This window comes from Grus americana, chromosome 10 (assembly GCF_028858705.1).
Source record: "Grus americana isolate bGruAme1 chromosome 10, bGruAme1.mat, whole genome shotgun sequence".
Lineage (NCBI taxonomy): Eukaryota > Metazoa > Chordata > Aves > Gruiformes > Gruidae > Grus > Grus americana.
This window is the reverse complement of record NC_072861.1, coordinates 16085109-16107167: the sequence shown is the minus strand read 5'-3', so window position 1 is coordinate 16107167 and position 22059 is coordinate 16085109. Positions and strand designations below refer to the sequence as shown.

General features: G+C 48.4%; 1 protein-coding gene across 4 annotated transcripts in view; it reads right to left on the bottom strand.

Moving 5' to 3' along the window:
- Positions 1–22059, bottom strand: part of NTRK3 (neurotrophic receptor tyrosine kinase 3) — a 219379-nt gene that overhangs the window by 21888 nt on the left and 175432 nt on the right. For 2 of the 4 annotated variants that reach the window (XM_054837016.1, XM_054837017.1), the window contains 2 exons: positions 19319–19491; positions 13562–13805 (listed from right to left, as the gene is read on the bottom strand). In XM_054837016.1, coding sequence (XP_054692991.1) covers positions 13562–13805; positions 19319–19491 — 417 coding nt within the window. Of the gene's footprint in view, positions 1–1765; positions 1841–13561; positions 13806–19318; positions 19492–22059 lie in introns of all 4 variants that reach the window. The other 2 variants (XM_054837014.1, XM_054837018.1) reach the window with 2 other exon arrangements.

Sequence of the window (22059 nt, the reverse complement as noted above, 5' to 3'; positions counted from 1 at the left end):
GATGAAAAGAGCTATAAAGAAGTCACATATTATTATGTCACATTGCAAAGGTCAGCCCCAGTATTTGTTCTGTCATAAGGACATGATTGAAAGGCAAAAAAATAGTGTCAGGGCACAGGGGAAAATAATTTTTTAAAAACTGCCTTCAGGGCTGAGGATACAAAATTACATCAGTGCTTAGAACTAAATTCCCATCCACACCCTGCAATTCAATTTTGGCTCAGAAAGGCATAAACGTAACAAAATCACCTTTTGGTGGCACGTCTTCTTATCTGCTGACATATCCCCTGTAAAATCAGCGATATCTAAACTCACACTCCCGTGTGATTCTGGCAACAGTCAGGAACTGCCAGAGCCCTGCTCCTTCATGGATCCCAGGAGGGCTTTGTGAGATCCACTCAGCTGCTTAACACCGCGTAGGCGTTCGGTTAATCCCCGTCGCTGCCGGGGCAGGAGGAGTGGTGGTGATGCTGGGAGGAGGCTGGGTGGTGGGACAGCTAGTCCTTCATCACCTGGCCAGGAGCATACACCTCCCCTAGCAATGCCACAGGGAGGTTTGGCTAATTGGACCCCAGCAATTTGTCCCAGTCACGGCTACTTTGCAGAAATTTATGCCTGTCTCTCTGGGCTTGCTGGCACAGGGAAGCTGTTGAGAAATAAGGTGTGAAAACCGTCACTTTCCTGCCTTAACTTAGAAGGGGTCATAACTGCTCTGCACAGACAGTGTCTTTGGGTGGATTAGCTCGATCCACTTCCAAAACAGACTCAAGCAAAGGTTCCCCAACTTTCTGGATCAACAGAGCACTTCCTTGTGTGCCAGCAGCAAAACCACACAAGACAATCAAGTTCAGCATTTGCCTCCCTCACAGGTTCCTGCAGCTCACCTCCAGCAGCCTTGCAGCTTGCCGGCAGTGGCTTCTGGGATGCTGTGACAGCTGGGGACCCACTGGGCTGAGCATCCCTACACAGAGGCTCCGGCATGCAGCGAGCACAACGGGATGACGGCCTCTGTGGGAGGGAGGGCAGGGTGACCAGAGGTGCTACCAGCCCTCAGCTGGCTCACACAGCTCCCATCAGCCACCACCTTGGCAAACCCAAACTCCTTTGCACTGTCAGAGCATCAAACTCACACCAATCCCGCACTGCCACTCCTCCGGGCAAGGGATGGGAGCAGCAGTGGAGCAGTGATGGTTGACATCCACTCAATCGCAGCTGCAAGCACCCAACTGGTCAGACACCGAGGCTGTGTCTAGACTAGCAAACAAAAGGCATCAGGGCTGGCATGTGACGGTCCAACTGTTCAAATGGTCTGGTTTTAGTCTATGCCAGTTTGACAGCATCCAAACAAGTGTTGAGAGGACACCACAAGTCAGGGACAGTCCCCGGTGAGCAGTGCAAATGCCACCCTGCTTGGAGGCACGGAGTGGTTTGGCTGCACAGAGACAAACCATGCTGCGCTCGCTGCCATCAGAGCCAGAGGACAGCCTGTGCTGTCCACTAGTGCAGACACAGCCCAAAGATTCACGGAGGACGATTGCATTGAGGACTTTTGCATTCGTCTCATATTATCTCACCATACAGACAAGCCCCAGAGAATCGCTATGGCAGAAACATGTGCGGTTCCCATCACACACGAGAGCCCCTTTGCTGCCAAACGCACTAGACCCGACCTAGTCCCAAAGCCGCTCAACCCCACGTGTCATTTCATGCTCAAGCGGCACCAGTCCCCCGCTTCCAGCTGCCCCAGGGGTCAAGATCCACTCACTGTTGCAGCTGCCGGCGGTGCCAGTCTCTGTCGCTGCCACGCTGCGCTGAACTGGCCCTTCGGACGCGGCCCTTCCTGACAGTGAATGGGTGAAAACAAGGGAAGGAGACAAACAAAAGAGAAGGGAAGGGTGAGAGAGGGAGGGAGGGATGGGGGGGGATGAAGCAAGGGGACAAGAAGGGAAAGGGTATGTCTTTAACCGAACCGTACGTCTTTCACTGGCTACAACATCCCAACACTGCACAACCCTTGCTGCGAGGGCACGGGGCAGATGAGACCCTCTGGCCCTGGTCACCACCACCTTGCACCCCACACTGTCACCTGCACCAGCGCAGAGGGAGGGTGAGGGGCGAGCACTGGTGCTGGGTGAGAGTCACAGGGTGCTCTGGCCTCCTGAAACTTCTCCATGGACTGTGAAGCTACATCCCTTGGGGGATCCAGAGTCCCCCTCCAACAGAAGTTTTACGAGGCTTGAGTGGTTCCTCTGTATGTTGCACTTAAGCATCCTGCTCCTTGGCCATTGCCAGCCCTCCTGGGCACAGTACAGGGACCCATCTGCCTCTGCCAGCAAGACAAGACCCAGGCCTGATGTCTTTACTCAAGCAAGCTTGGGCTAGCCAGACTTAATGGCATTGCTGGCCAAATGTCCCAGTGAAGAACCTGGTACGTGACCCTATGCTTCCCCAAAAGTCTTTGTCCCACGGTACTGTTGCAGGTTGGGAGAGAAAGAAAAAACCTCATCTCACGGCTTCCAGTCACCTGCAAACCTGCCAGCACTCGCAAAACTGAACCCTAGGAGGGGGCAAGGGAAGCAAAATGATGGAGCAGAAAATGCAGCACTACGTTTTCCAGTGTATCAAAGTAGGAGAGACTTGGGGAATGGGGAGGAGGAGAAGGGGTAGGGATCTCAGTGTGCAAATTAAGACTAAATGATGACCCTAAGGTCCACTGACTTTCTAGTAAGGTGTTCATGTTCCCACTGGGACAAAAAGAGACAAAATCCTAAGACAGAAGGGCAGCTGGTGAGGACGGTGGTTCGGAGGCTTCTGGCTGTGCTACTTAGGAGCTCAGGCTGACAGCTGCCCGGGGAGTACCAAAAATATGGCCTCGAGGTGTGTCCAGCTAGTCATCACCCCAGGCGCCTTCCCACCCCGCACCAGAGGTGAAAATTGAGCTACTAAATGTAGCTGACAGCTCTTTCTGCTTGGGGAATTGCCCCATGAATGACTGCCTCACCTCCCTTCCCAAAACATTGAGGTAGGAAATGGGTGGGGGAAAGGCTTAGAAAATTGTTTCATGATGGTTGTTTAAATTGCCTCTGCATTACAATGTTACAGTTAGGGAAAAAGAAAACAGAGATCTATCACATCAGGCTGCATCCTAAAGCCAGCTGTGGCAGAGGTATGGCCATTGTAAAGAAGCAGAGCAAATGAAGTCATCCAGCAGTGGAAAAAAAACCCCATCAATATAATATAGTGCAGAACAAAGCAAATTCTACCTCAAACACAGAGCTGAAAGAGAAACATCTTCCTCTGTCAGATCTATTACCATGCATTTATTCCAATAACAAATAACTAACCCAGAGAGTAACCCAAACCTGATTTATTCTTCCATCTAAGTAAATATGAAGAGGCAGCCGAATCCGACTGTAAAAAACACTGATCTCATATGTTTTTCTTGTATGTATTGGAAAAAAATAGGAGTGGAGCTTCTGCCTTGCTGCCAGGGGATGCTGGCAAAGCATTTGAGCTATAGATATTGTATCTTGTCACTAATGACTACAGGGAACTAAAAGGGATTTGGATTTTTTAATGCTTCACATTAATTGATAATTTGGTCTCAGAATCCACAGTGGAACACAGGATTTGCTATATTGGATCAGTCTAGTGGCCCATAAAATCTGGCGTCTTGCCTCAGTGATGCTCAGAAAAATTATCATCCAGTGCCTTTGCTTATAAGGTTGCTGGCCATTTCTGTAAGGCCATGCAATTGAAAGAGGAAAGGTCTGTCTGGCCTGCACAGCAAGCCTCTTTAAAACCCTGAAACGTGGTTTTGGCAGGGCTGTATTACATCTTTTTTTTCTCTCTTTTTTTTTTTTTTTTTTTTTAAATGCAAGGAAGAAACTCTGTAAGTACAAACATTTTCAACAGACATGCTGCCGATTTTTCCCTTGGTCTCTACAGCCCAAATAGCGCGAAGGTGAACTTGTGTTTTCAGAGGGCAAATGAGAACACAACTGGGGCCAGAGCAGGGGAGATGCCTTGTACTGAGCAGAACAATATTGATTAGGCAGTGTAAAGATTTCCCTCACTAATTCCTTTAGCAATCTTATCATGTATTGCCCGCATAATTAGATGGGGAAGAGAGAGGTGGAATCACTTAAGCGTTCAAAGCTCAACACACACCGAGAAAAGATTCCTATTTTGTGTGTGTATGTGCAATTTTGTGCATCGTTGCCCCTTGATTGTACATTGAACATGCTCTCTTTGACAGCCTAGCCCTAAACAGGCTGTTTATTAAAGACAGCTGCTTGCAAATAGGGGCTTTCTCCATCCAGCTGGCGTGGAGAAGGAGCTTGCTGTGGCTGTGAGAGGCAGGACTATGAAACAGGAGCGGATCAGGAGGGGAAAGCCTGCGGAAACTCTGACCGTGCAGGAATCAGGAGGAAAAAAGAAAGGCAATGGTTTCTTTCCATGCAAACATCTTAATTAAGGAGGACGATGAAGATATTTGCATCTTAATTTTTCTAGGGAGGTCTTCAGTTTGTCTTGAAGCAAGGCATAATTTATCCATGCACCCACTAAACTGGCTTATAACTTCTCTGCCTCCAGTTCTTTTGCTGATCACACTGAGGTTTGGGGATGCTCCCCGCCTTTCCCAACTGATGTGTGATCTCATAGCTGTCCCCATGGTAATGGAGAGCTGAGATAGTGGTCTTGCAGGTGGGAAGGCAGGAGGAGGCCACTGGCCAGCTGGGATGCAGCGGGGAAATGGGTCCAACAACCTAGATAAGGTGAGAGAAGAGGGTTTCACACATCCAACTCTGCCCGATTGTAAGTGGCAGTGTTCCTTCCAAACTGTGAACGGTTTGTTTCCATATGCTCAGGAGCACACACAGTTTCTGGTCCACCCGGGGCTAGAATAATGAAGCTCACTGGCATATGGTTCTCCACATTCCTCTGCTCTAGCTACAGTCTACAGTTTAAATCGGGCCACCTTGGTAAAAGCCAGGAACCATCAGCTTCTCTGGCGTGCTCTGTACAAAATCCTTCCTTGTTTCTGGTGATACCACAGAGGAACATGTTTTGGATGATGGATCTCCAGCATAGGAGAGTCTCTCTGGCTCAGAACTAGGCACTGTGCTCTTTTCCATGGATCTCACAGCTTTCAGGCTAATGGGATATTCAGAGAGGGGACAGCAGGAGGAAGGGAGCACATCACATGCAGGCAGCCTCTAGCAGGTGGATGTTCACTTGGGGACCACACTTGGACAATACAAATTAGAACAGGGGTAAAAACAGGTTCACAGTCAAGGACGGGGAGAGGGGAACTACTCAAGGATGGGTGGGGATCACAAGTAGCTTCTCTTGCCTCTCTGGATTTGCTGGATGCACCCAGTGTACAATGAAAATCGAAGAGTCCTGCCCTCCCTAGTTAAGTTTTATGGGAAGGAAATTGCTTTGAAGGAAAGGGCTCCTGAAATCCCTGAAGGAAATTTGCTGATCAAGTTTTCACAGCAGAGGTGAACAGGCTTGGGTAGTTTGGGTATGTCAAAAAACAATCCCAGCTTTCTGAACTGAGCTGAACCTCTGACTTCACGGAGATGGTGTTACTACCCATCAGCTGGGTCCAGCATTTGACCAGTTACTCCCAGTACTCTCCCCAACTCTCAGAAAAGCAGAGATCAGCCTGGACAACTTTTAAGAACAGCCAAAGACAAGTCAGCTGGGACCCCAACCTCAGTCCAAGATGCATAGGGGACAGCATGGAAACAGAAGAGCCCACAGTGTATGTCCCACAATAGTCTTCCTGTCCTCAATAAACCCAGTGGCACAGGGATTTCCTGACACAGCGGCAGTATTTTGTGTTTGCTAGCCCCTCATAGATTACTTTTCTTCCACAGTTCTGTTCAATCACTTTTTCAACCGATCTCAGCTGTTGGCACCTACCATCTCCTGAGACAAAGAGTCCCAACACTTTACTACCCATTGTAGCATGTCCGTTGGATCTGAACCCGCCATGAACATCACCAGGTGTTTTAGGTCAGGAAATGCTGAACAACCATCAGTTCCTCCCTATTTGGCTACATCTATGACCTCCGCAAACGGAAAGTCAGGGGTTAAAAACCATCAGGAAGCTAAACTGAAAGGCTTTGAAGTCCCAGCTCTCTGGAGCTCAGTCCAATGGTTGGGAGAAAGCAAAAGCCTCGATTCAAATGTCTGGGAGTGGGGCTGAACTTTGATTGAAAGATCGCAAGTTTGATTAGCTCTCAGTAAGTATGTGAGGGTTTGGGTGGTTTGGGGGAAACACAGAAGGGTTAAGCGTGGAGGTCAGTGTTTGGGTGAATATTGAGACTACATTAAACAAAAAATCTCAGCCAAATGACTTGCAATGCAGCAGCAACATATCCCGAGCAGGAGAAGAGATGAGTGCGGAGGTCAAGTACCATAGCAGGGAGGGATTTTTTTCCCCAAAACAAACTGCTCTTTTGTGCCTGTTCTTCAAAGAAGATGTCACCAGATTGTGAGAGCTCTTCACCTGCCACATCCCTCTCATTACCGGAATGAAATAAATGGCAACAGCATGAAAACAGCAACTCAAGCAGGAGAAAGACAAGTAGACAGTGAGGAAAAGGGGAGGGGGGAAACAGGGTGCAGGTGGAGGTCTTGGCAGGGTGGAGAATTAGGGCAATTACCATTTCTGAGAAAATGCCAGAAATACAACACAACCTAATTTCTCCAATTAATTCCTCTGCACTTGAGCTGCTTTGTGTGAAGGGCTCTTAATGTTTCAAACAGAAGGAAAGGGGGAAAAAAAGAAAGACTCAACATTTGTTTTTCTCTCAGTGTAGAAATGGGGAAGTGTTGAGGAAAAATGTCTGGCTAAAACAAAAGATGATGCTGTTACATCTTCCTTTCAGGACATAAGGAACCGTGCTGCAAATTCAGTTTGCAGAGGTTTTTACAGGAGCCACAGAGATATCAAAGACCAGCACGTTCAATACCACACCGACTTTTCCTGCACGCAGAACACACCAGGACAGGCACAGAGACACTCAACCCACGCACCCACACTGAGCGATTCCCTCACCTCCTCTGTTTCCAACCCTAGTGCAAGTTAGGGGGAAACTGGTTCTTTTTTCCCCAAACCACCAGTCAGGACAGTTGTGAGGCACCGTGGCATGAGCCACCCACATCTCATGGGGCATAGAGGTGTCATCTAGAGGGAATGATGGCAGTGAAAACAAGGAAATAAATAATAAATCAGGGGTTGGGGTGATGGGACACGTGGGGCAAACAGATGCTGAGAAGGGCATGTAAAACTTTCAACAGCAGACACAGGCTCCGGCACATATAAGACTACGGCTCTGCCTGGCTGGCCCTTCTGCATCAGTACGAGGGCTCTCCAGGTCACATCTCCAGGTCACTATGAGACTTTCCTGCCTTTACTTATGTAGGTACAACAAAGCAAGACATGTTCTCCAGGGTCCCACTTAATGCATGAGAAAATGAAAGTACTTTTCACTTCTAAGTCTTTTCCTTAGCGCAACATATATTTACAGCTATGAAACCTTCCCAACACCCTGGCAGAAAGGATGGAGAGAGAGTAGTACATTTTTCACCTCAGAGAAGGGAGTAGAAGAGACAAAAGGCGATGCTCAGCTGCTCAGCATCTGCACACTACTTAGGTGCTGGAAATGGTACTGATGTTGGAATGTGAACATGGCACACACATTGTACCGTCTACACAAGACTGCACACAACAGTCAGCACAGCCAGGGACTGAACCTGCTTTCCCCACCCATCGACATTGAAACGGAGCCTGAGCACACTGGGTGCACGGAGCCTGTCTTGCCGTCTGTCTGGAGCTGACAGTCCTGCCAGTATACACCAGGTCTACAGTAAAACCTCCGAGAGGCAGCTTGCTTTTCCCCAGAACTGAGTCAGTTCCATATCCCAGACAGAAATTCAGAAGTTTTCCTCCCCTCTGCCTGTTGGCATTCCCCCTTGTAGGCGATGGTGCAGAGCCCTAGCACACTCGTCGCAGGGCTCCTTCCTGGTGCTAACGGGGCTGGGCAGGAATTTCCCTCCGCAAGGATCAATCTCCCGTGCTGTAAACATGCTGCATGAGACAGCAGCAAAGCAACAAAGACAGCGTCAGGGGACACGAAAGCGGGTGTTGTACAGCTGAAGGATACACGTGGACATAAGGAGCCCTGGCAAGGATGCATGAAAAATGGTGGTGGGAGAGTACAGCCAAAGCTCTGCTCTGACTTCAAAGCTTCAAAGCAGGTGGGAACAGAGCACCATTCAATGGTGGTGTGATCGTTTAGGGACCCTCTATCTAGGAGAGTGTGGGTCAGACTAAATCTCCTTTCAACGTAAGGCTTGTCTATTAGTCTTATCTACCGTGCTGAATGAGCCTCCAAAGGAGCACAACCCAGGCAGCTGCTAAACCTCCGTGATCTATTATCTGTGTGAAAGCTTCACTGGGAAAATAACTGACTGTACCCAGGAGAAGGAAAACAATTCTGAACTCCAGAGGAGAAGAACTAAAGTAAGAGATGGTCTAGATGGGAGATGGTCATCAGGAAGCAACCTGACAATGGGTACTAAAAATTATAAAGAATATGGGGTTTTCTCCAGCCATTTTAAAGAAAAAGAAGAAAGCAAATGTTTACACAGTAAACCTTCAATGCTTCAGAGGAGGAGGCATCTGCCAGAGGGATCCCAGACTTTTTAAAAGAACACTGACCTAAGGCCAAAGTCATAGCAGAAAAGTTGTTTTGGTTCTGATGGTCTAAGGGTGTGAGAGCCAAGGTTCATAGGAAGAGATATTAATCTTTTATTAAACCAACTGATACTACTGATAAGAGAAAAAAAAAGAGCTCAGAGAGGGTTTGTGTGTCTAAAATTCATTCTTTTTTTACCCTCCAACAATATCGTATGTTCTAATAAAAGATATTACTTCTTCCTGCAAACCTTGTCTCTCCCAAATCCAAACAATGGTCCAGAGTGGTGAGGACACAGAAGCAGGGAGCGTTTTTTTGTTATTATGTTTAGCTCTGTGTTGCTAGAAATAGAAACATATTTTCAGAGCCCTTTGCAAATCCTGCATGTGTCTTTTTTTTTTTTTTTTTGACAAGCAGGTGTCCTCTGCATGATGAACTGTGACCTGAGGTACACTCAGGACAGACCGCTGGGAAAGGATGGACCTAAATCCTCTAGAGGTTTCAAGCCCAGCCCAGGATTTGGGGCAGGATGCCAGAAGGGGAGGACATAGGAGACCTGGACAGAGGGATGTCTTAATGGGGTTTAATGCCTACATAAATCCTTCCTCTACTCGACATGTGTCTTCACTGCTGGGTTCCCACCCATGTCAGGAAGTTATTAAGGACTGTTGACTGCAATTTAAGGCTGTATTCGCTTCCAAAGATGAAGAAATACTGCCCTTTCCCTGGGCAGCTGCCACATGATTTTGTTTTGGAATTGAATTACACATTTTGGGGGAAGAAAGGAAAACAATCTGGATTTTACTGGAGCACAGGTGAGTTCAGAGCCACAGAAGGGCTCTGGGAGCGACCAAACCCCAGTCTGCTGGGTGAGAGAGCAGCTGGGGGTCCTAAGCCGAGCCCCGGTGATGCCCCCAGCTCTGGACAAACCCCCCAGCCCCCCAGGCAGTGCTGGGCAGGCACCCTGACCTGCTGCAGTCTCCATGCCACACTCAGCTTGGCTGAGGCACAACATCCCTGACCTGCAGCATCCCACCACCTGCTGTCACAGTCCTGAGTCATACCTAAAAAAAATCACCTACTCACACATTTTTTTTTTTAAAAGAAAACAACAAGGAAAACAAAATCTGCCCAAATCTTTTCTCTCCAATATGGATATATTCCATCCTGCCTTCCCACAGAGACCCACACCAAAGATTGCACAGCACATTACACAACATGTCACAGAAATGCTTCTTCAGCATCGCGGCCTTTACTCTTCACACAGATCCTGGCTACTTCTCCCCAGTCTCTCCACTTTCCGCTGCTTTCTAATCAGATGCTGTTTCACCTCTCCCCACCACCTACACCTCCACAACCATCATCTCTCCATCCTGTCTTGTTGAAAGAAGGTTTAAAGGCACCAGCTGACGGGATCCCTCTGTGATGCACAAGGAAAAGGCCGCATCTGTCTTCAGGCAGAACATGGAGAGCCTCGCGGAGAGGGGAAACAAGCCTCTCTGCTGCTTTTGTTACGCAAATGTTTGTTTTCTGTATCCAAATGTGTAACAGGAAATTAAGCAGTTCACCTTTGTTAAAGCACTTTTGCATCCCACAAATGCAGGAGCCAGATGGTGTTCTTTCTTTGTTTTAAAATATTAAAAATGGGAAAGAAAGGAAACGGCTAGGAGCTAATCCTCAGCCTGGAACACACTCACATATCCACATGCCCAGTTAGCCATGCTCGTGGGGCCTGGGCAGGAGCAAACGCAGGGACTCAGCAGACTGAAGTGAGTCTGCTTGCAGAGAGCTCCAGAACTGTCACTGTGTGTCAGCTTTGAGGTGGAATCCTTCACTGTATTCCCAGAAAATGACAGGATTCTTCCCAGACTGCGGCTTGGCCACACCAAGCAATATTTTCTAGAAACCACCTGAAGCAGAACCTTGCTCCAGGTCCTACTGGTGGAAATGGCAGGCTGTCAACAGGGGAGAGCTGCTGTACACAAACATAGAATCAGACTTGGGAATATCACCAGGCAGATTATAGATGTGACCAGGGACAGCACCAAACAGTTTGAAAGTTCAACTCTTCAGCCACATCTCCACCTTCCACAGGTGAGACCCAGGAGCAGTTTGGTTCTCGCACTTGAGCTTATTTGCTCTCTTACCAGAGTTGAAGTCCAATACAATCAATTCTCATGAGCCCCATGTGGCTTCATTAGTGTCACAACCAGCTTTCTGTTCAAAGGGTTGACTACTTTTGTTTATAGGAAACTTAGATGTGCAGGTTGCCCTATAGAAACCACATAGATTTCCCAGTCCAGAGACAGCAAGGCGCACACCAGTTCTTGCAGAGAATGAATGCAGTGGTGCTGTGAAAAGGCAGAGGGAGAGGACAGGTACGAGATACTGGTGGATGGGGAAGGGCAGAGACTGTCACATAACTATGAGTGCACCAGAAGGGTGAATAATGAGATCAGCTCCATGTGCTCTCCCAGTAAACATGTCCCACAAGGTAGTGATGAGAGAAAGGAGATTGAGAAATGAACTTATATGGGTTCTTCTCTTATGCTGGGGGTAGCGTGGCTGGGCTGTGGCTGGAGGAAGGATGAAGGACACTTGGCTCCTGGACTTCTGCTCTTTGCTCTATGGCCTGGGTGGGCTTCCCAGCTCTGCCACTGAATCCTGCTTTGGCCTTGGGCAAGTCATGTAAACCCTCTGCCCCTCTCGCCACCAATGTAAATATTGGCAATCAAAACCTTAATTTGCTAGGACCCCTCTTTGGACTGTAATAGGAAAAGGTCTCCATGCATGCAGAGCATGGATTTACTGATTAGGAGTTTTAAAAGTACCAAAAGTCAGTGAAAACAGAGAAAGGAAAAATCAACTAAGAACAAAAGGCTGTGCTGGTCTGAAGCTCAGCTCTTGCTCTGGTAAACAGGTGATAAGTAGTGAATGCTTTGGTCATGCATGGCAATTTGTGTTAGCAGAGAAAAGTCCTCTAGAAAAGCCTTACGACACTGCACAAGATAGCATGGAGCAATCCTCAGCAAAGCATTTTGCACAGACAGGATGAGGTCTACAGGACACCACAACAGAGAAGACAAAAAATCCCACAACAGTGAACTGGCCTATAGAGATCTTCTCACTTCTCACTTTCTGGAGGCCCTCCCAGCCTTCGCATGGCAATAGCAGCAAATTCTCCCATTGCAGAGAGAGCTCCCGGTGCTGCAGGAGCACAGGCTTGGCTGGGACTGCCTCAAGCGGTGTGACACGGACTGTGCGTGAAGTAGGTCTAACATGGCTGAAGAAAATGAGCCAGGCAAGAACATGGATAATCACACAGGCTGCTTCCCCTCCTCCCCTGTGTCTTCTCTTCCCTACTTGCTACTTCCTGTAGTTCCTGCAGTGATGGGACTGTAACCACCTCTATTCCTTCATCACTGCCCAGTAACTGCATTGAGACCTTTTCCCAACATGGACTTTTGTGCTTCACAGTGATGATTGATTCCCTCACTGGTAATTAAACTTAGTGATAAGCCAGTGTCCTGGGCTGAGAGAGGTGATATGTCTCAGCAGAAATGTGATCACGTTTTTCCTCCTCCCCAACACAGTAACTCCACTTGGCAACTGCCTATCACATAAAGAAAACCTTCTGAATCAGATCAAGACCATAGGTCAACCCTTTCTCAGGTAGCTGATAGAAATCATCCTCAAAGCCAAACATCCATGTTGTAACCAGAAATAAATCAGCCTTAGTCCAAGCACCAGGCTATAAACCACTGCTCCTTAGCCTGAAAAGCCCTTCCCTGCTGCTGGATGGCCCAGTAGCAAATGCCTACTCCAGTGTGCTTCCAACTCTGAACATCGCAGCTGCTCCTGTAGCTGAGGAAGGGTGAGAAACACGATGTCCCCCCAGGGAGGCTGCCATCCCAGGCAGATAGGGCAGTGCAGACAGGTACAAAGGGACTGTGCAAGACAAGGGGACAGTGCAAGCACAAATCACAGAAGAAAAGGCTGGAAAAGCATTCCTGACTCATTGAGTCCATCCCCAGAGACAAGTGCAGGATTAGCCTCTGCACTAAACCCAGGCGTTTTTATCTAGTTGCTTCCTGAACTTCTTTAATGGCAGGCCCTCAGCAATCTACCTCTGGCAAATTATTCCATTGTCTAAAAGATGACCCTGCTGGAAAAAAAGTGTTTTGAGGTCGAACCTAAATTGGCTATTATTTCCTCTTCCATATTTTATGTGCTTATCAGTCAGTTTTTCAGTTGTGTTTTCTCAAGGTCCCTGTATTAAGTTTCTTTAATCTAACACCAGAGGTCACAGCCCGTAGTCTTTGTCATCTCTTTGGATTACCTTTAATTTATCAATGTCTTCAAAAAAGAGGGAGAAAAAATAGGAAGGAAGGAAGAAGGTTGTGGAGGCCCCATCCCTGGAAGTGTTTAAGGCCAGGCTGGATGAGGCTTTGGGCAACCTGGTCTAGTGGAGGGTGTCCCTGCCCATGGCAGGGGGGTTGGAACTAGATGATCTTTGAGGTCCCTTCCAACCCAAACCATTCTATGATTCTATGAAGAATGGGATGACTTCAGAGCCATCACAAAACATGTGACACTGTGCTGGGTGGGGTATCAGAGAGAGCTCTGTGTGTAGGCATCTGCATGGATGTCTGAACTACGAGCATGCCCAGGACTGAAAAGGAATGAGGACAGTGGTTCAGGGGTGCCTGATCAACATCTGTGCACATGTTTCAGTGAGGGAATAACCAAGGAAGTGAGCTCAAGAGCTCCAAAACCTGATTTATTGTAACATTTCCTAGTCTCCCTTTGCTCTGAGCATCAGACTGCTGCTGGAGCTGCCTTACCCTGTAGTAATCAGTGCTGTAGACATCTCTTGACATCCCAAAGTCTCCAATCTTCACCAGCAGGTTGGCTCCGACCAAGCAGTTCCTGGTGGCCAGGTCTCTATGGACAAAGTGCTGGGAGGCAAGGTACACCATTCCAGAGGCGATCTGGCTAGCGATGTGAAGCATCTGGGATAGCCCTAGCTCCCCTTTGGCTTGTCGAGGCTGCCCATCCACGAGGATCATAGCATCTGGGCCATGTGCCCTATAGGGAGGAAGAAGCAAAAAGCATAGAGTTTGGTCTCAAAAGTGACCAGGAGATAGGCATCCCACACGGTCGCTGTTCCTGCTGGGGTGGAGACTAGCCCCCAACTCTGCACTGTGAGGATGTACACACAGCTCCAGTGGAAAGAAAAAAATAAAAGTTTAAGAGAACAGGAGGTTGGGGGAACATTTGGTGGGTGAGTGGGTGCCATACATCCTTCTCCTGTCCTTACTCTTCTGCAAGCAGCATCTTATGGCCACAGATGGAGACAGACTGCCAGGACAGAGAGACCATTGGCTTGATGCAACATGGACATTCTTCTCTGGCAAGACCTATGCAAAACTGACAAGCCTCCAGATATTTACATGTTTGCTCTGGTTAATTCCTATACCTTGGAAACCTTCCCAGAGGTAGAGATATCACCCCCTTTCCTTCCACAGCCATCATATTCTTGCTACCTAGTCTCTTTAATAATCCCAAACAGCCTCCTCTATTTCCTCCAAACACCGCATCACCAAACCACCTCCCCCGATCGATACCAATACAGCAAGAGATCACAGAAAAGGTTTCAGAAGAACATCAGCAGCTTCATCCCTGGAAAATACCTTTTATACCCTAAGCTATCCCAGAGGTAACACAGGTACTGTGAGCTGTGAAGGCACGAGCAGAGGTGCAAAGCTTAGACCTGGATGTCAGCAGATGCAGAGAACATCCTGGGCAACAAAAGGAAATATTTTGCTGAAGCAAGTGCATTGTAAATGCAGGACTTAAGGTCAGTCTCACTCCTGTCCTGTCCCCTTTTTAGTCCCCTCCCTTGCTGTGCACCAAGCCTGTCTTTGCCGTGCTCCCTCTGTGATGTCTCTTCCCCTGGCAGAGCTCACCCTCTGGTAGCCTGTGTGAAGGTGGAATAACAAAAGCCCTCATATTTAGGGAAAAGCAAGAAACTTTGCTATGACCTTCCTCCTTGTGACTAAGATACAGTACAGCATTTCCTCCGAGGCTTTCATACTGTTGTCTTTGAAATGATTCTTGGTATTTCACCCCTGTCATCAGCAGTAACCCCACGGAGAGCTAGCAAATTGAAATTGCACATACAGAGCTTTCCCTCCTTCTTGACATGGGACTGAACAACCCACAAGAAGATTCAAACTGTTTCTCTCCTTTGTCTCTGTTCCCTAATTGCTCTGTTGGGCTTGAGGGTGCATCAAGGGATTAGCATCCAGGCTAGTTTTTCAAATGCCCCTCTCTTCAGCTACCTCCTGCTGCCCTACCACTAGCAACATGGCTCTGAAAGTCCCCTCCTGGTGGGAAGGACAGCTAGCAGAAAAGAGAAACTCCAGAAGTGAATGCTGAGGAGCCAGGAGTGGTTTTGGGGATCCATGAGTGGGTGATGCTACAGTGAATGTGGGATGAGTTGGCTGGGAGCAGCACTGCCGGAGGCATCTTGGAGGCTCATGGGCACGGTGGGAGCAGCAGCACATTGGAAAAACTGCTGAGGGCAAGGAAGAGCTGCAGAATGACTGCTTGATGTCTTATTTAAACAGCCCACAGACGGGTTTACCCCAGGACATTACCTGGTGGTGACAACAGATGTCGACAGCAGGTGAAGCTGAGCCAGGACTGAGCAGGTTAGCTAAAAACAGCAAAGCAGGACAAACAATAGCTTCTAAAACTGTGCTGGACAGTTTGTACCAGTCATGCCTTGCAGTTACAGCATATTTCGCTGCAGCTGATACCTGTTGTCATCAAAGGTAAACATTCCTAGGTGAGATGTGAAGGATATATTACTATTTCATTACTGCCACCTTTTTCAAATACAATAATGGCCCCCAAAGGAATGTCTGTGTCTGAAGGGAACAGGTAATGTTTAAAAAAAAATGGTCGGCCAACACCTTTATACCACTGGCTTTTTGTACATCCTACTATATAGGACACATCTCAGTATGTCCTATATAGTACATACACTTCCCTCCCTCCCTTTCTCCATCCCACATGGTTGTAGTCCAGAAGAAAGAAGTATCAACTCATTTATGAGATTAACAGGAAGGACATTAGCACATTTAGTTGTGTCAAGAAGCCTACAGGGAATATGAGAGGGATCTGCCCATCTTTTCTTGGGGAAAGGGGTTTAATTCAGCTTTACAGACAGGCCATAAAATTGGGTGGAACCCCTGTTAAAGAACTGCTGGTTTGGGTGGGTTTTTTTTTTCCCATTATGGAGTGGTGGAGGCTTTTGCCAACATGAGGAAGAAAATTACCCCTCTGGCTTCCTCTGCTGAAATTCCTCTTTCTGTCCCAAGACAGAAGTCCAACTGTGGGGCTGCTTCCCTGGAAGGGCTGATGCAAGAACACCAGAACTATGCAACTTTTCTAACAAAACGTATCTCCTGAGTTAACAGCACATGGCCACAACTTACTATAGACTGCGGAAAGGGTCTGGAACGGCAACGCGCAAATATCCCGACTGCAAATTTGCTGCTGTCACGGACAGGAAACAGATGTTAGAAAGCCAGTGACAGAAGGAAAGGGAGGAAGTGATGGAGGTGGTTGGTGAGCAGAGAGGGAAGGCGGTTGCTGCAGACCCCCGAGCAGTGGGTTTTTTGGGGGGGGCACCCAGCCTGGCCACGCACCCAACCTGCGGGCGGTCTCCAGCCCCTGCGTGCAGCGGCCCGAGGGACACTGTGCTCCCTGGAGAGCAATGTCCGTATTTCTCCACGGCACGATCTTTTCACTATCCCTTTTCTATTAGCCAGGACACCACGATTGCAGTCTCCCCCGGCGCGGACAGCAGGGTAAGATGTTGCACCACCAGCAATGGTCTTATGTGCAGGAGCCCTGCTGTGTATAGAGCCATCCCAGTACGTGCCACCTCTGGCCCAGCTGGTGAGTGTTGGGCCTAGTGCTTCCCCCTGCCACACCAGTTAATTTTACAGACCAGTAAAATTCTCTCTCTTTTCTTGGAAGCCGACAAAGGTCTAACAACACTTAGGGGAATTTATTTATTGTGCCTTTCTCTAGGAAACTGAGTCTAAAGTGAGCATCTTCCATTTTACTGCTTTTCCAATTTCTGCAGTTAAACTGGGAAAAGTCCATCTGAGTGTCTCTCACAGACCCCCAGCACCTCTGGCCTCCAGTGCCTGGAGCTGCTTCCTGCTGTGGGCCGGGTGAATCATGCCACAGTAAAAACCTGCTACTCACCAGGATGCCAGGCACTCCTGCACCACCGACCTTCTCTGACCCCCTTGCAGCCCCCATCCCTCACATCGCCGCTGCGAGGACAGCACATAGCTGACCTGACAAAGCCCAAGACCCTCTTTCCATATGCCCCCTTAGGCGTTTTGCTGGGTATAAGCTCCCTTGTCCCAAAAGCCAACTTCCTTTGGGACACGAAGGGATTTTACTGCCTATCACACCCCAACATGCAGAGAAGGGAGCTCGTAGCTGCTTGCTCCATAGCTGCATGAGAAGGAAAAGCTGGCAGCTAAATGTAGCTGGAAGATGTGAGGCTGCAATCCCAGGGACCACACATCTGGAAATTTACTTTTCCTTCATAAAGGCCAAAGATAATATAACAACGAGCTTTCTTCTCCAGTGACACCGGGACAGGCCCTGGCCTCCCAGGGCATGAGTGTTTCTCAGACATGTCCTAGGGCAGGGTTGGGATGTGGGGATGAGGGGGCGCATGGCTTCAGCATGATGTCAGCCTTAGGACCACACTGATGGTCCTAAGCAATTACACAGGGCATTGGCAGCGGGCATGAGACATCCCTCTGAGACAGGAGGAGAGCCTGGTTTGGACTATACTGTTTGGGAGGTCAATTAGAGCAGAGAGGGAGGCTATGCCTCAGCTGTAACGTCTGCCTCCTTTAAGGAGAATAAGGTTACTTGTTCTGTCAGGAAAAAAGATGGGTCAATTTTCTGCTCTTCCTTGTGAAGTACTTCAAAAACACTGTGTCTCACGCTCCTTTTTAGACTGCCTTCCTCCAGTCACGAGGCTGAGGCACTGTCCTTAACATTGCATCTCCAATCTGTGCTAAAACACCATTTCAGCCCAAGGCACGGTTTCATACTAGTAGGCAGAGTTCAATCCGCTGCTGCTGGGAGGTTACTGGGCCCCTGCGAGACAGGGTACCACAAGAGAGGTCCCAAGGTAACCAAGGCTGCTCCCCCTTGAACATGGGTCTGAGGAGCTCTGCAAAGCTAGTGTAGCATCAGCCTTCACTCGTCCTACCTTGTCAAGGATGTCATCTATCCAGAGCCTGAGACAGGGACTGAGCTATAAAATCATATTCAGTCTACCCACAATTATGCCAAAATGAGGAGAAAGAAATCTTTGGGGTCCTTCCCTCTTCTGGTGTAGGTGTTTGCTTAGAAATGAAAACCTCAGGGAAGGACCTGTGTTTCCTGGTCAGAAACTGACTGTGATGGTGGAAAAATAATCACAGAGTGTATCCCAACTCCAGATCTAGACCTGCTGTGCTCAAGCTTCTTGTTCCCGCTGCAATCATGTTCACACTTAGCAGTCAAAACAGGAAAATATCAAGGGTCCAATTTTCTAAATACTGGGAAATAAAACTACTAATTATTTCAAGAGGTAAGTACCACTCCACTTGCACACAGGTTTCAGAGCGTAATTTCTGTATCATGGGAGAACAGCACCACAAACATCCTCCCACAGTTGCTCCCTGCCCCGTACTGCTGGCGGATTCTGGGCACACAAATGATCTGCCTCACGCTGATGAAATGGTTGAATGATGACTTGGGCGGGGAGGGGGCTCCAGCAATTTGCATCTCTCTAGAGGCAGGGAAGACAATTACGGCACTTCGTCAAACCTTACCTAGCTTCTTGAGTAGCGTGGTGCCACAGGTTAGGATATTTTGTACCTCAGTCAGCATCTCTGTCTGATGAGGCTTAGGGGACAAGGACCAGGGATGGACTCCACGGGCACTGCCTGAGGCCCCTCCAACATTTTTCAGCTCTTTTCCAAATGTAGGAGTGAGAACTAGAGATCAGTAAATGCCCAGGATACCAATCAGACCAAGGATTCCAGCAGGTTTCTCAAGGGAATATTTTGGTCCTGGGTGACATGGGGACTGATGACTTCCTGCTTCAGCAGGGCACGGCTTTGCTGGGTGGATGGGACGTTGAGCTGCTGACAGACAGCCATGCCTTCACATCCTGCTACCCCCACAGTGCAGAGAGGGATTGGAGCCACGCTTCCTGCAGCTTCAAACTTGCTGGGGTGGGAGAAGAAAAGTCCGGTTTCCATAGCTCACAGGAACACCCCCCCGGGACTACCTAAGAGGAAATGTTGGGGTAGAGCTAATAAAGTACCAAATCTGGTGAGAACCATCATCTCCTACAAGCTGTCCTTGGAACAACTGGCCCTTATTACCCAGCCCACCAGCATCCACATGGCAGCAGCATCACTGGCACACCACGATCTACAACAAGCCACGCCAAGGCTGTGGAGCAGCTGTACAGCAGCTCCCATTCCCTGCTTCACACATACCTCAGGAACTTGTTCAGGTCCCCGTGCTTCATGTACTCAAAAACCATGATGAGTGGGTCACCGTCACCACACACGCCGTAAAACTTGACGATGTGCTCATGTTGTAGGTTGGTGAGCAGCTCTGCCTCCCTCTGGAAATCCTTGCGGGCTGCCAAGGTGGGGTCTTTCAGCGCCTGAAAGAAGGGGCACAGATACCCACAGGGTGGGCTTAGGTGGGGACAAAGCCAGAACAGGTCACAGCATTATGGAGGAGCTGATGAGGAAGGGAGGGGAGCGGAACCACTGCTGCCAGCTGGTGGTAGGTGCCAGTGGCACCACCTTGGCGTTTCCTTCATGTGGTTACTGGCCCAGCAGGTTACCCAACTCATTTCCCAGGCAGCAGCAAACACGCCTCAGAGGGTAATAGCTTCCAATTATCCCCAGCTTGGGCAGGATTTGTACTGGTGACCTAGGGGTGAATGGCTTCATATCTCATTATTATTAAATTCCTGAGCCAGCCAGTCCTTGCTATCTGTCTTTTATTTTGAAATAGCTGACTACACTGCCTTTATTCAGAAGATGGATTTGCCTGGCTGTGCAGTTATTGTGTGGATTTTTCAAACTGCCTCTGAAGAAGGACACTGTCAAGTCTTTTCTCATAATTTTTAAAATCATGTTTTTATTCCCTGCTGTTTATAACAGCTCCCTTGGCAGACTGGTGCTGAAATCGGTATCCTTATTGAGAATATGTCATCTTCCACATTGCCATGGCAGGGCAGCTTGCAGGCTCCAGGCTGTGTGTACCAGCCTGACATTGCAGGGTTGCTCTGAAGATGTTGCTATGGGTGCAGACAGTGATCGGGGAGGGCTCCCCAAGGTTGGAGGCCACTTGTTCGTGCATTATCATGCAGTTGCATCTGAGAACTAGTGTGAAAGCAGCATGCTGTCATCCCAGGGTATCAAGGGAGGGCTCTTCCATGAGCACTTAGTAAAAAAGTTGAAGTCCAGAACATTTGTCAAGATGGGATGGCCAGGAGAATCGGCACAGTCTTTGCAAACATCTAACGAAATGAAGAGGCAATACTAGTTTTGAGTTGCTGGGTCTCAGTTATATTCCCCTTATCTTCCATGTGCAAGGACTGTTTAGCACCAGTTCTGGCTTTAACTGTGCAGCCTAACAGGAGTCAAAAAGGATTCCAGGCAACTTGTTCCAGTTATCCCCAGATTCAAACTGATGTGCACTGGTGGTGGGGGACACTAGGTAGCTCTCCCCTTACCTACATACAAATATACCTGTCCCCTTTTCCTCATGCCTTGAATGTCCCCATCCTGATAGGAGAGGTGGCACCAGCAGGTGCAGGCTCCAATTTATGTGCAAAAAGGGATGTTAAGCATCAGAAAGCTGTGCGTAGAGGAAGGGGCCAAGCACACTGCTAATGCTCCTCTGGCTGCTCCGTGGCACTGCTGGGCGCAATGCCGTGCACAGTGAGGTAGCGAGTCCTCCAGAGCAGCTGCTTTTCCCCTTGGAGAAGATCGGCTGTGAGGTTTTTACCCAAGCCTTAGGACACTGCCTCATCTCCTTCTTCTGCCCCCAAACTGCTAGTCATGTGGTATAATTTTATTTTAATTCTATGTCCTCTGGGATAGCTTGACTAGATATATTTAGATGGATGTTAGTCACACGGTGCAGATGGCAAAGCATCCATCCTTATCTCAGGCACACAATTACTTTTAGTCATTTAATATCTTCATAATGTTGATGCTACCCTTTTTTTTTTTCCCCAGGAAAACAGTCCCCTCCCCCATCACTCTTTTCTCCTCCTTTTTCCTGTGATATTTCAAGCTGCAGTGAGTTTAGGTTTCCTCTCCTTCACACACAATCGTTTAATTTCTACAAGTGTTAGGACTGGAATTTTGTAAATATCACACACCCAAAAAAAAAAAAAAAAAGAATTAAAAATCCCACATTACTAAGGTTGCACAGCCAAGCATTTAGAAATGAGGGCAACAGGAGCTGGAAGTGGTAGAACAGGGAAAGAAGCCCAGGACCAGAGGAAGAGAAGGGATGTCTCAGCAAAACCAGTGAAATGCCTCTCCTAGGAAGGTTTGGGGTGGATTGTATTTGTGCCTCCATCACACGATTCCTGCGTGACATCTGGCAAGTCACTCAGCATCTGCAGGTTGCAGCCATCGTCACGAAGTGTCAGTTGTTCCAATATTACCTGGGAAATCCCCTCTCACGCGGCATCGGGGCCAGGTCTGCACAAGTGCTGCGTGTTTAATGCTGCAGCAGGGGTCAATGTGGGTCGGGAACCTGCTGTTCTCAGGGCTGGAAAGGCAGGTCAGTAACTCCATCCTCCACTTAAGTGGATCCTTTCAGCTCAGTTTCCCTGCTTCTCCATCTGCCCTCTGCAAAATGGGGATGATACAACCCCAGCACCTCGCTGGGAGGCTGTGAAAATGAGCGCACTCGCTTGTAGGGAGCTCTCGGGCACGGGAGTGATCATCACAATGAAGCAGTCCATAGAGAAATGAAGAATACGTGTTCGGAGGACATGCCCTGAATACCACCCCCTCCAGCATTTCTAGTACTTGACTTTGTAACCTCAACACTCTTTGCTGAATAGATTTTTTGTGCATTTCTTAGGATGTTTTTAGAAGCAAGCTGCATAAAACAGGAAGTTTGTCCATGCCATCACATCAAAACTCAGCTTATCCACGGGGCTGCAAACTTTAGATCCACTCAAAATCTAGGTCCATTT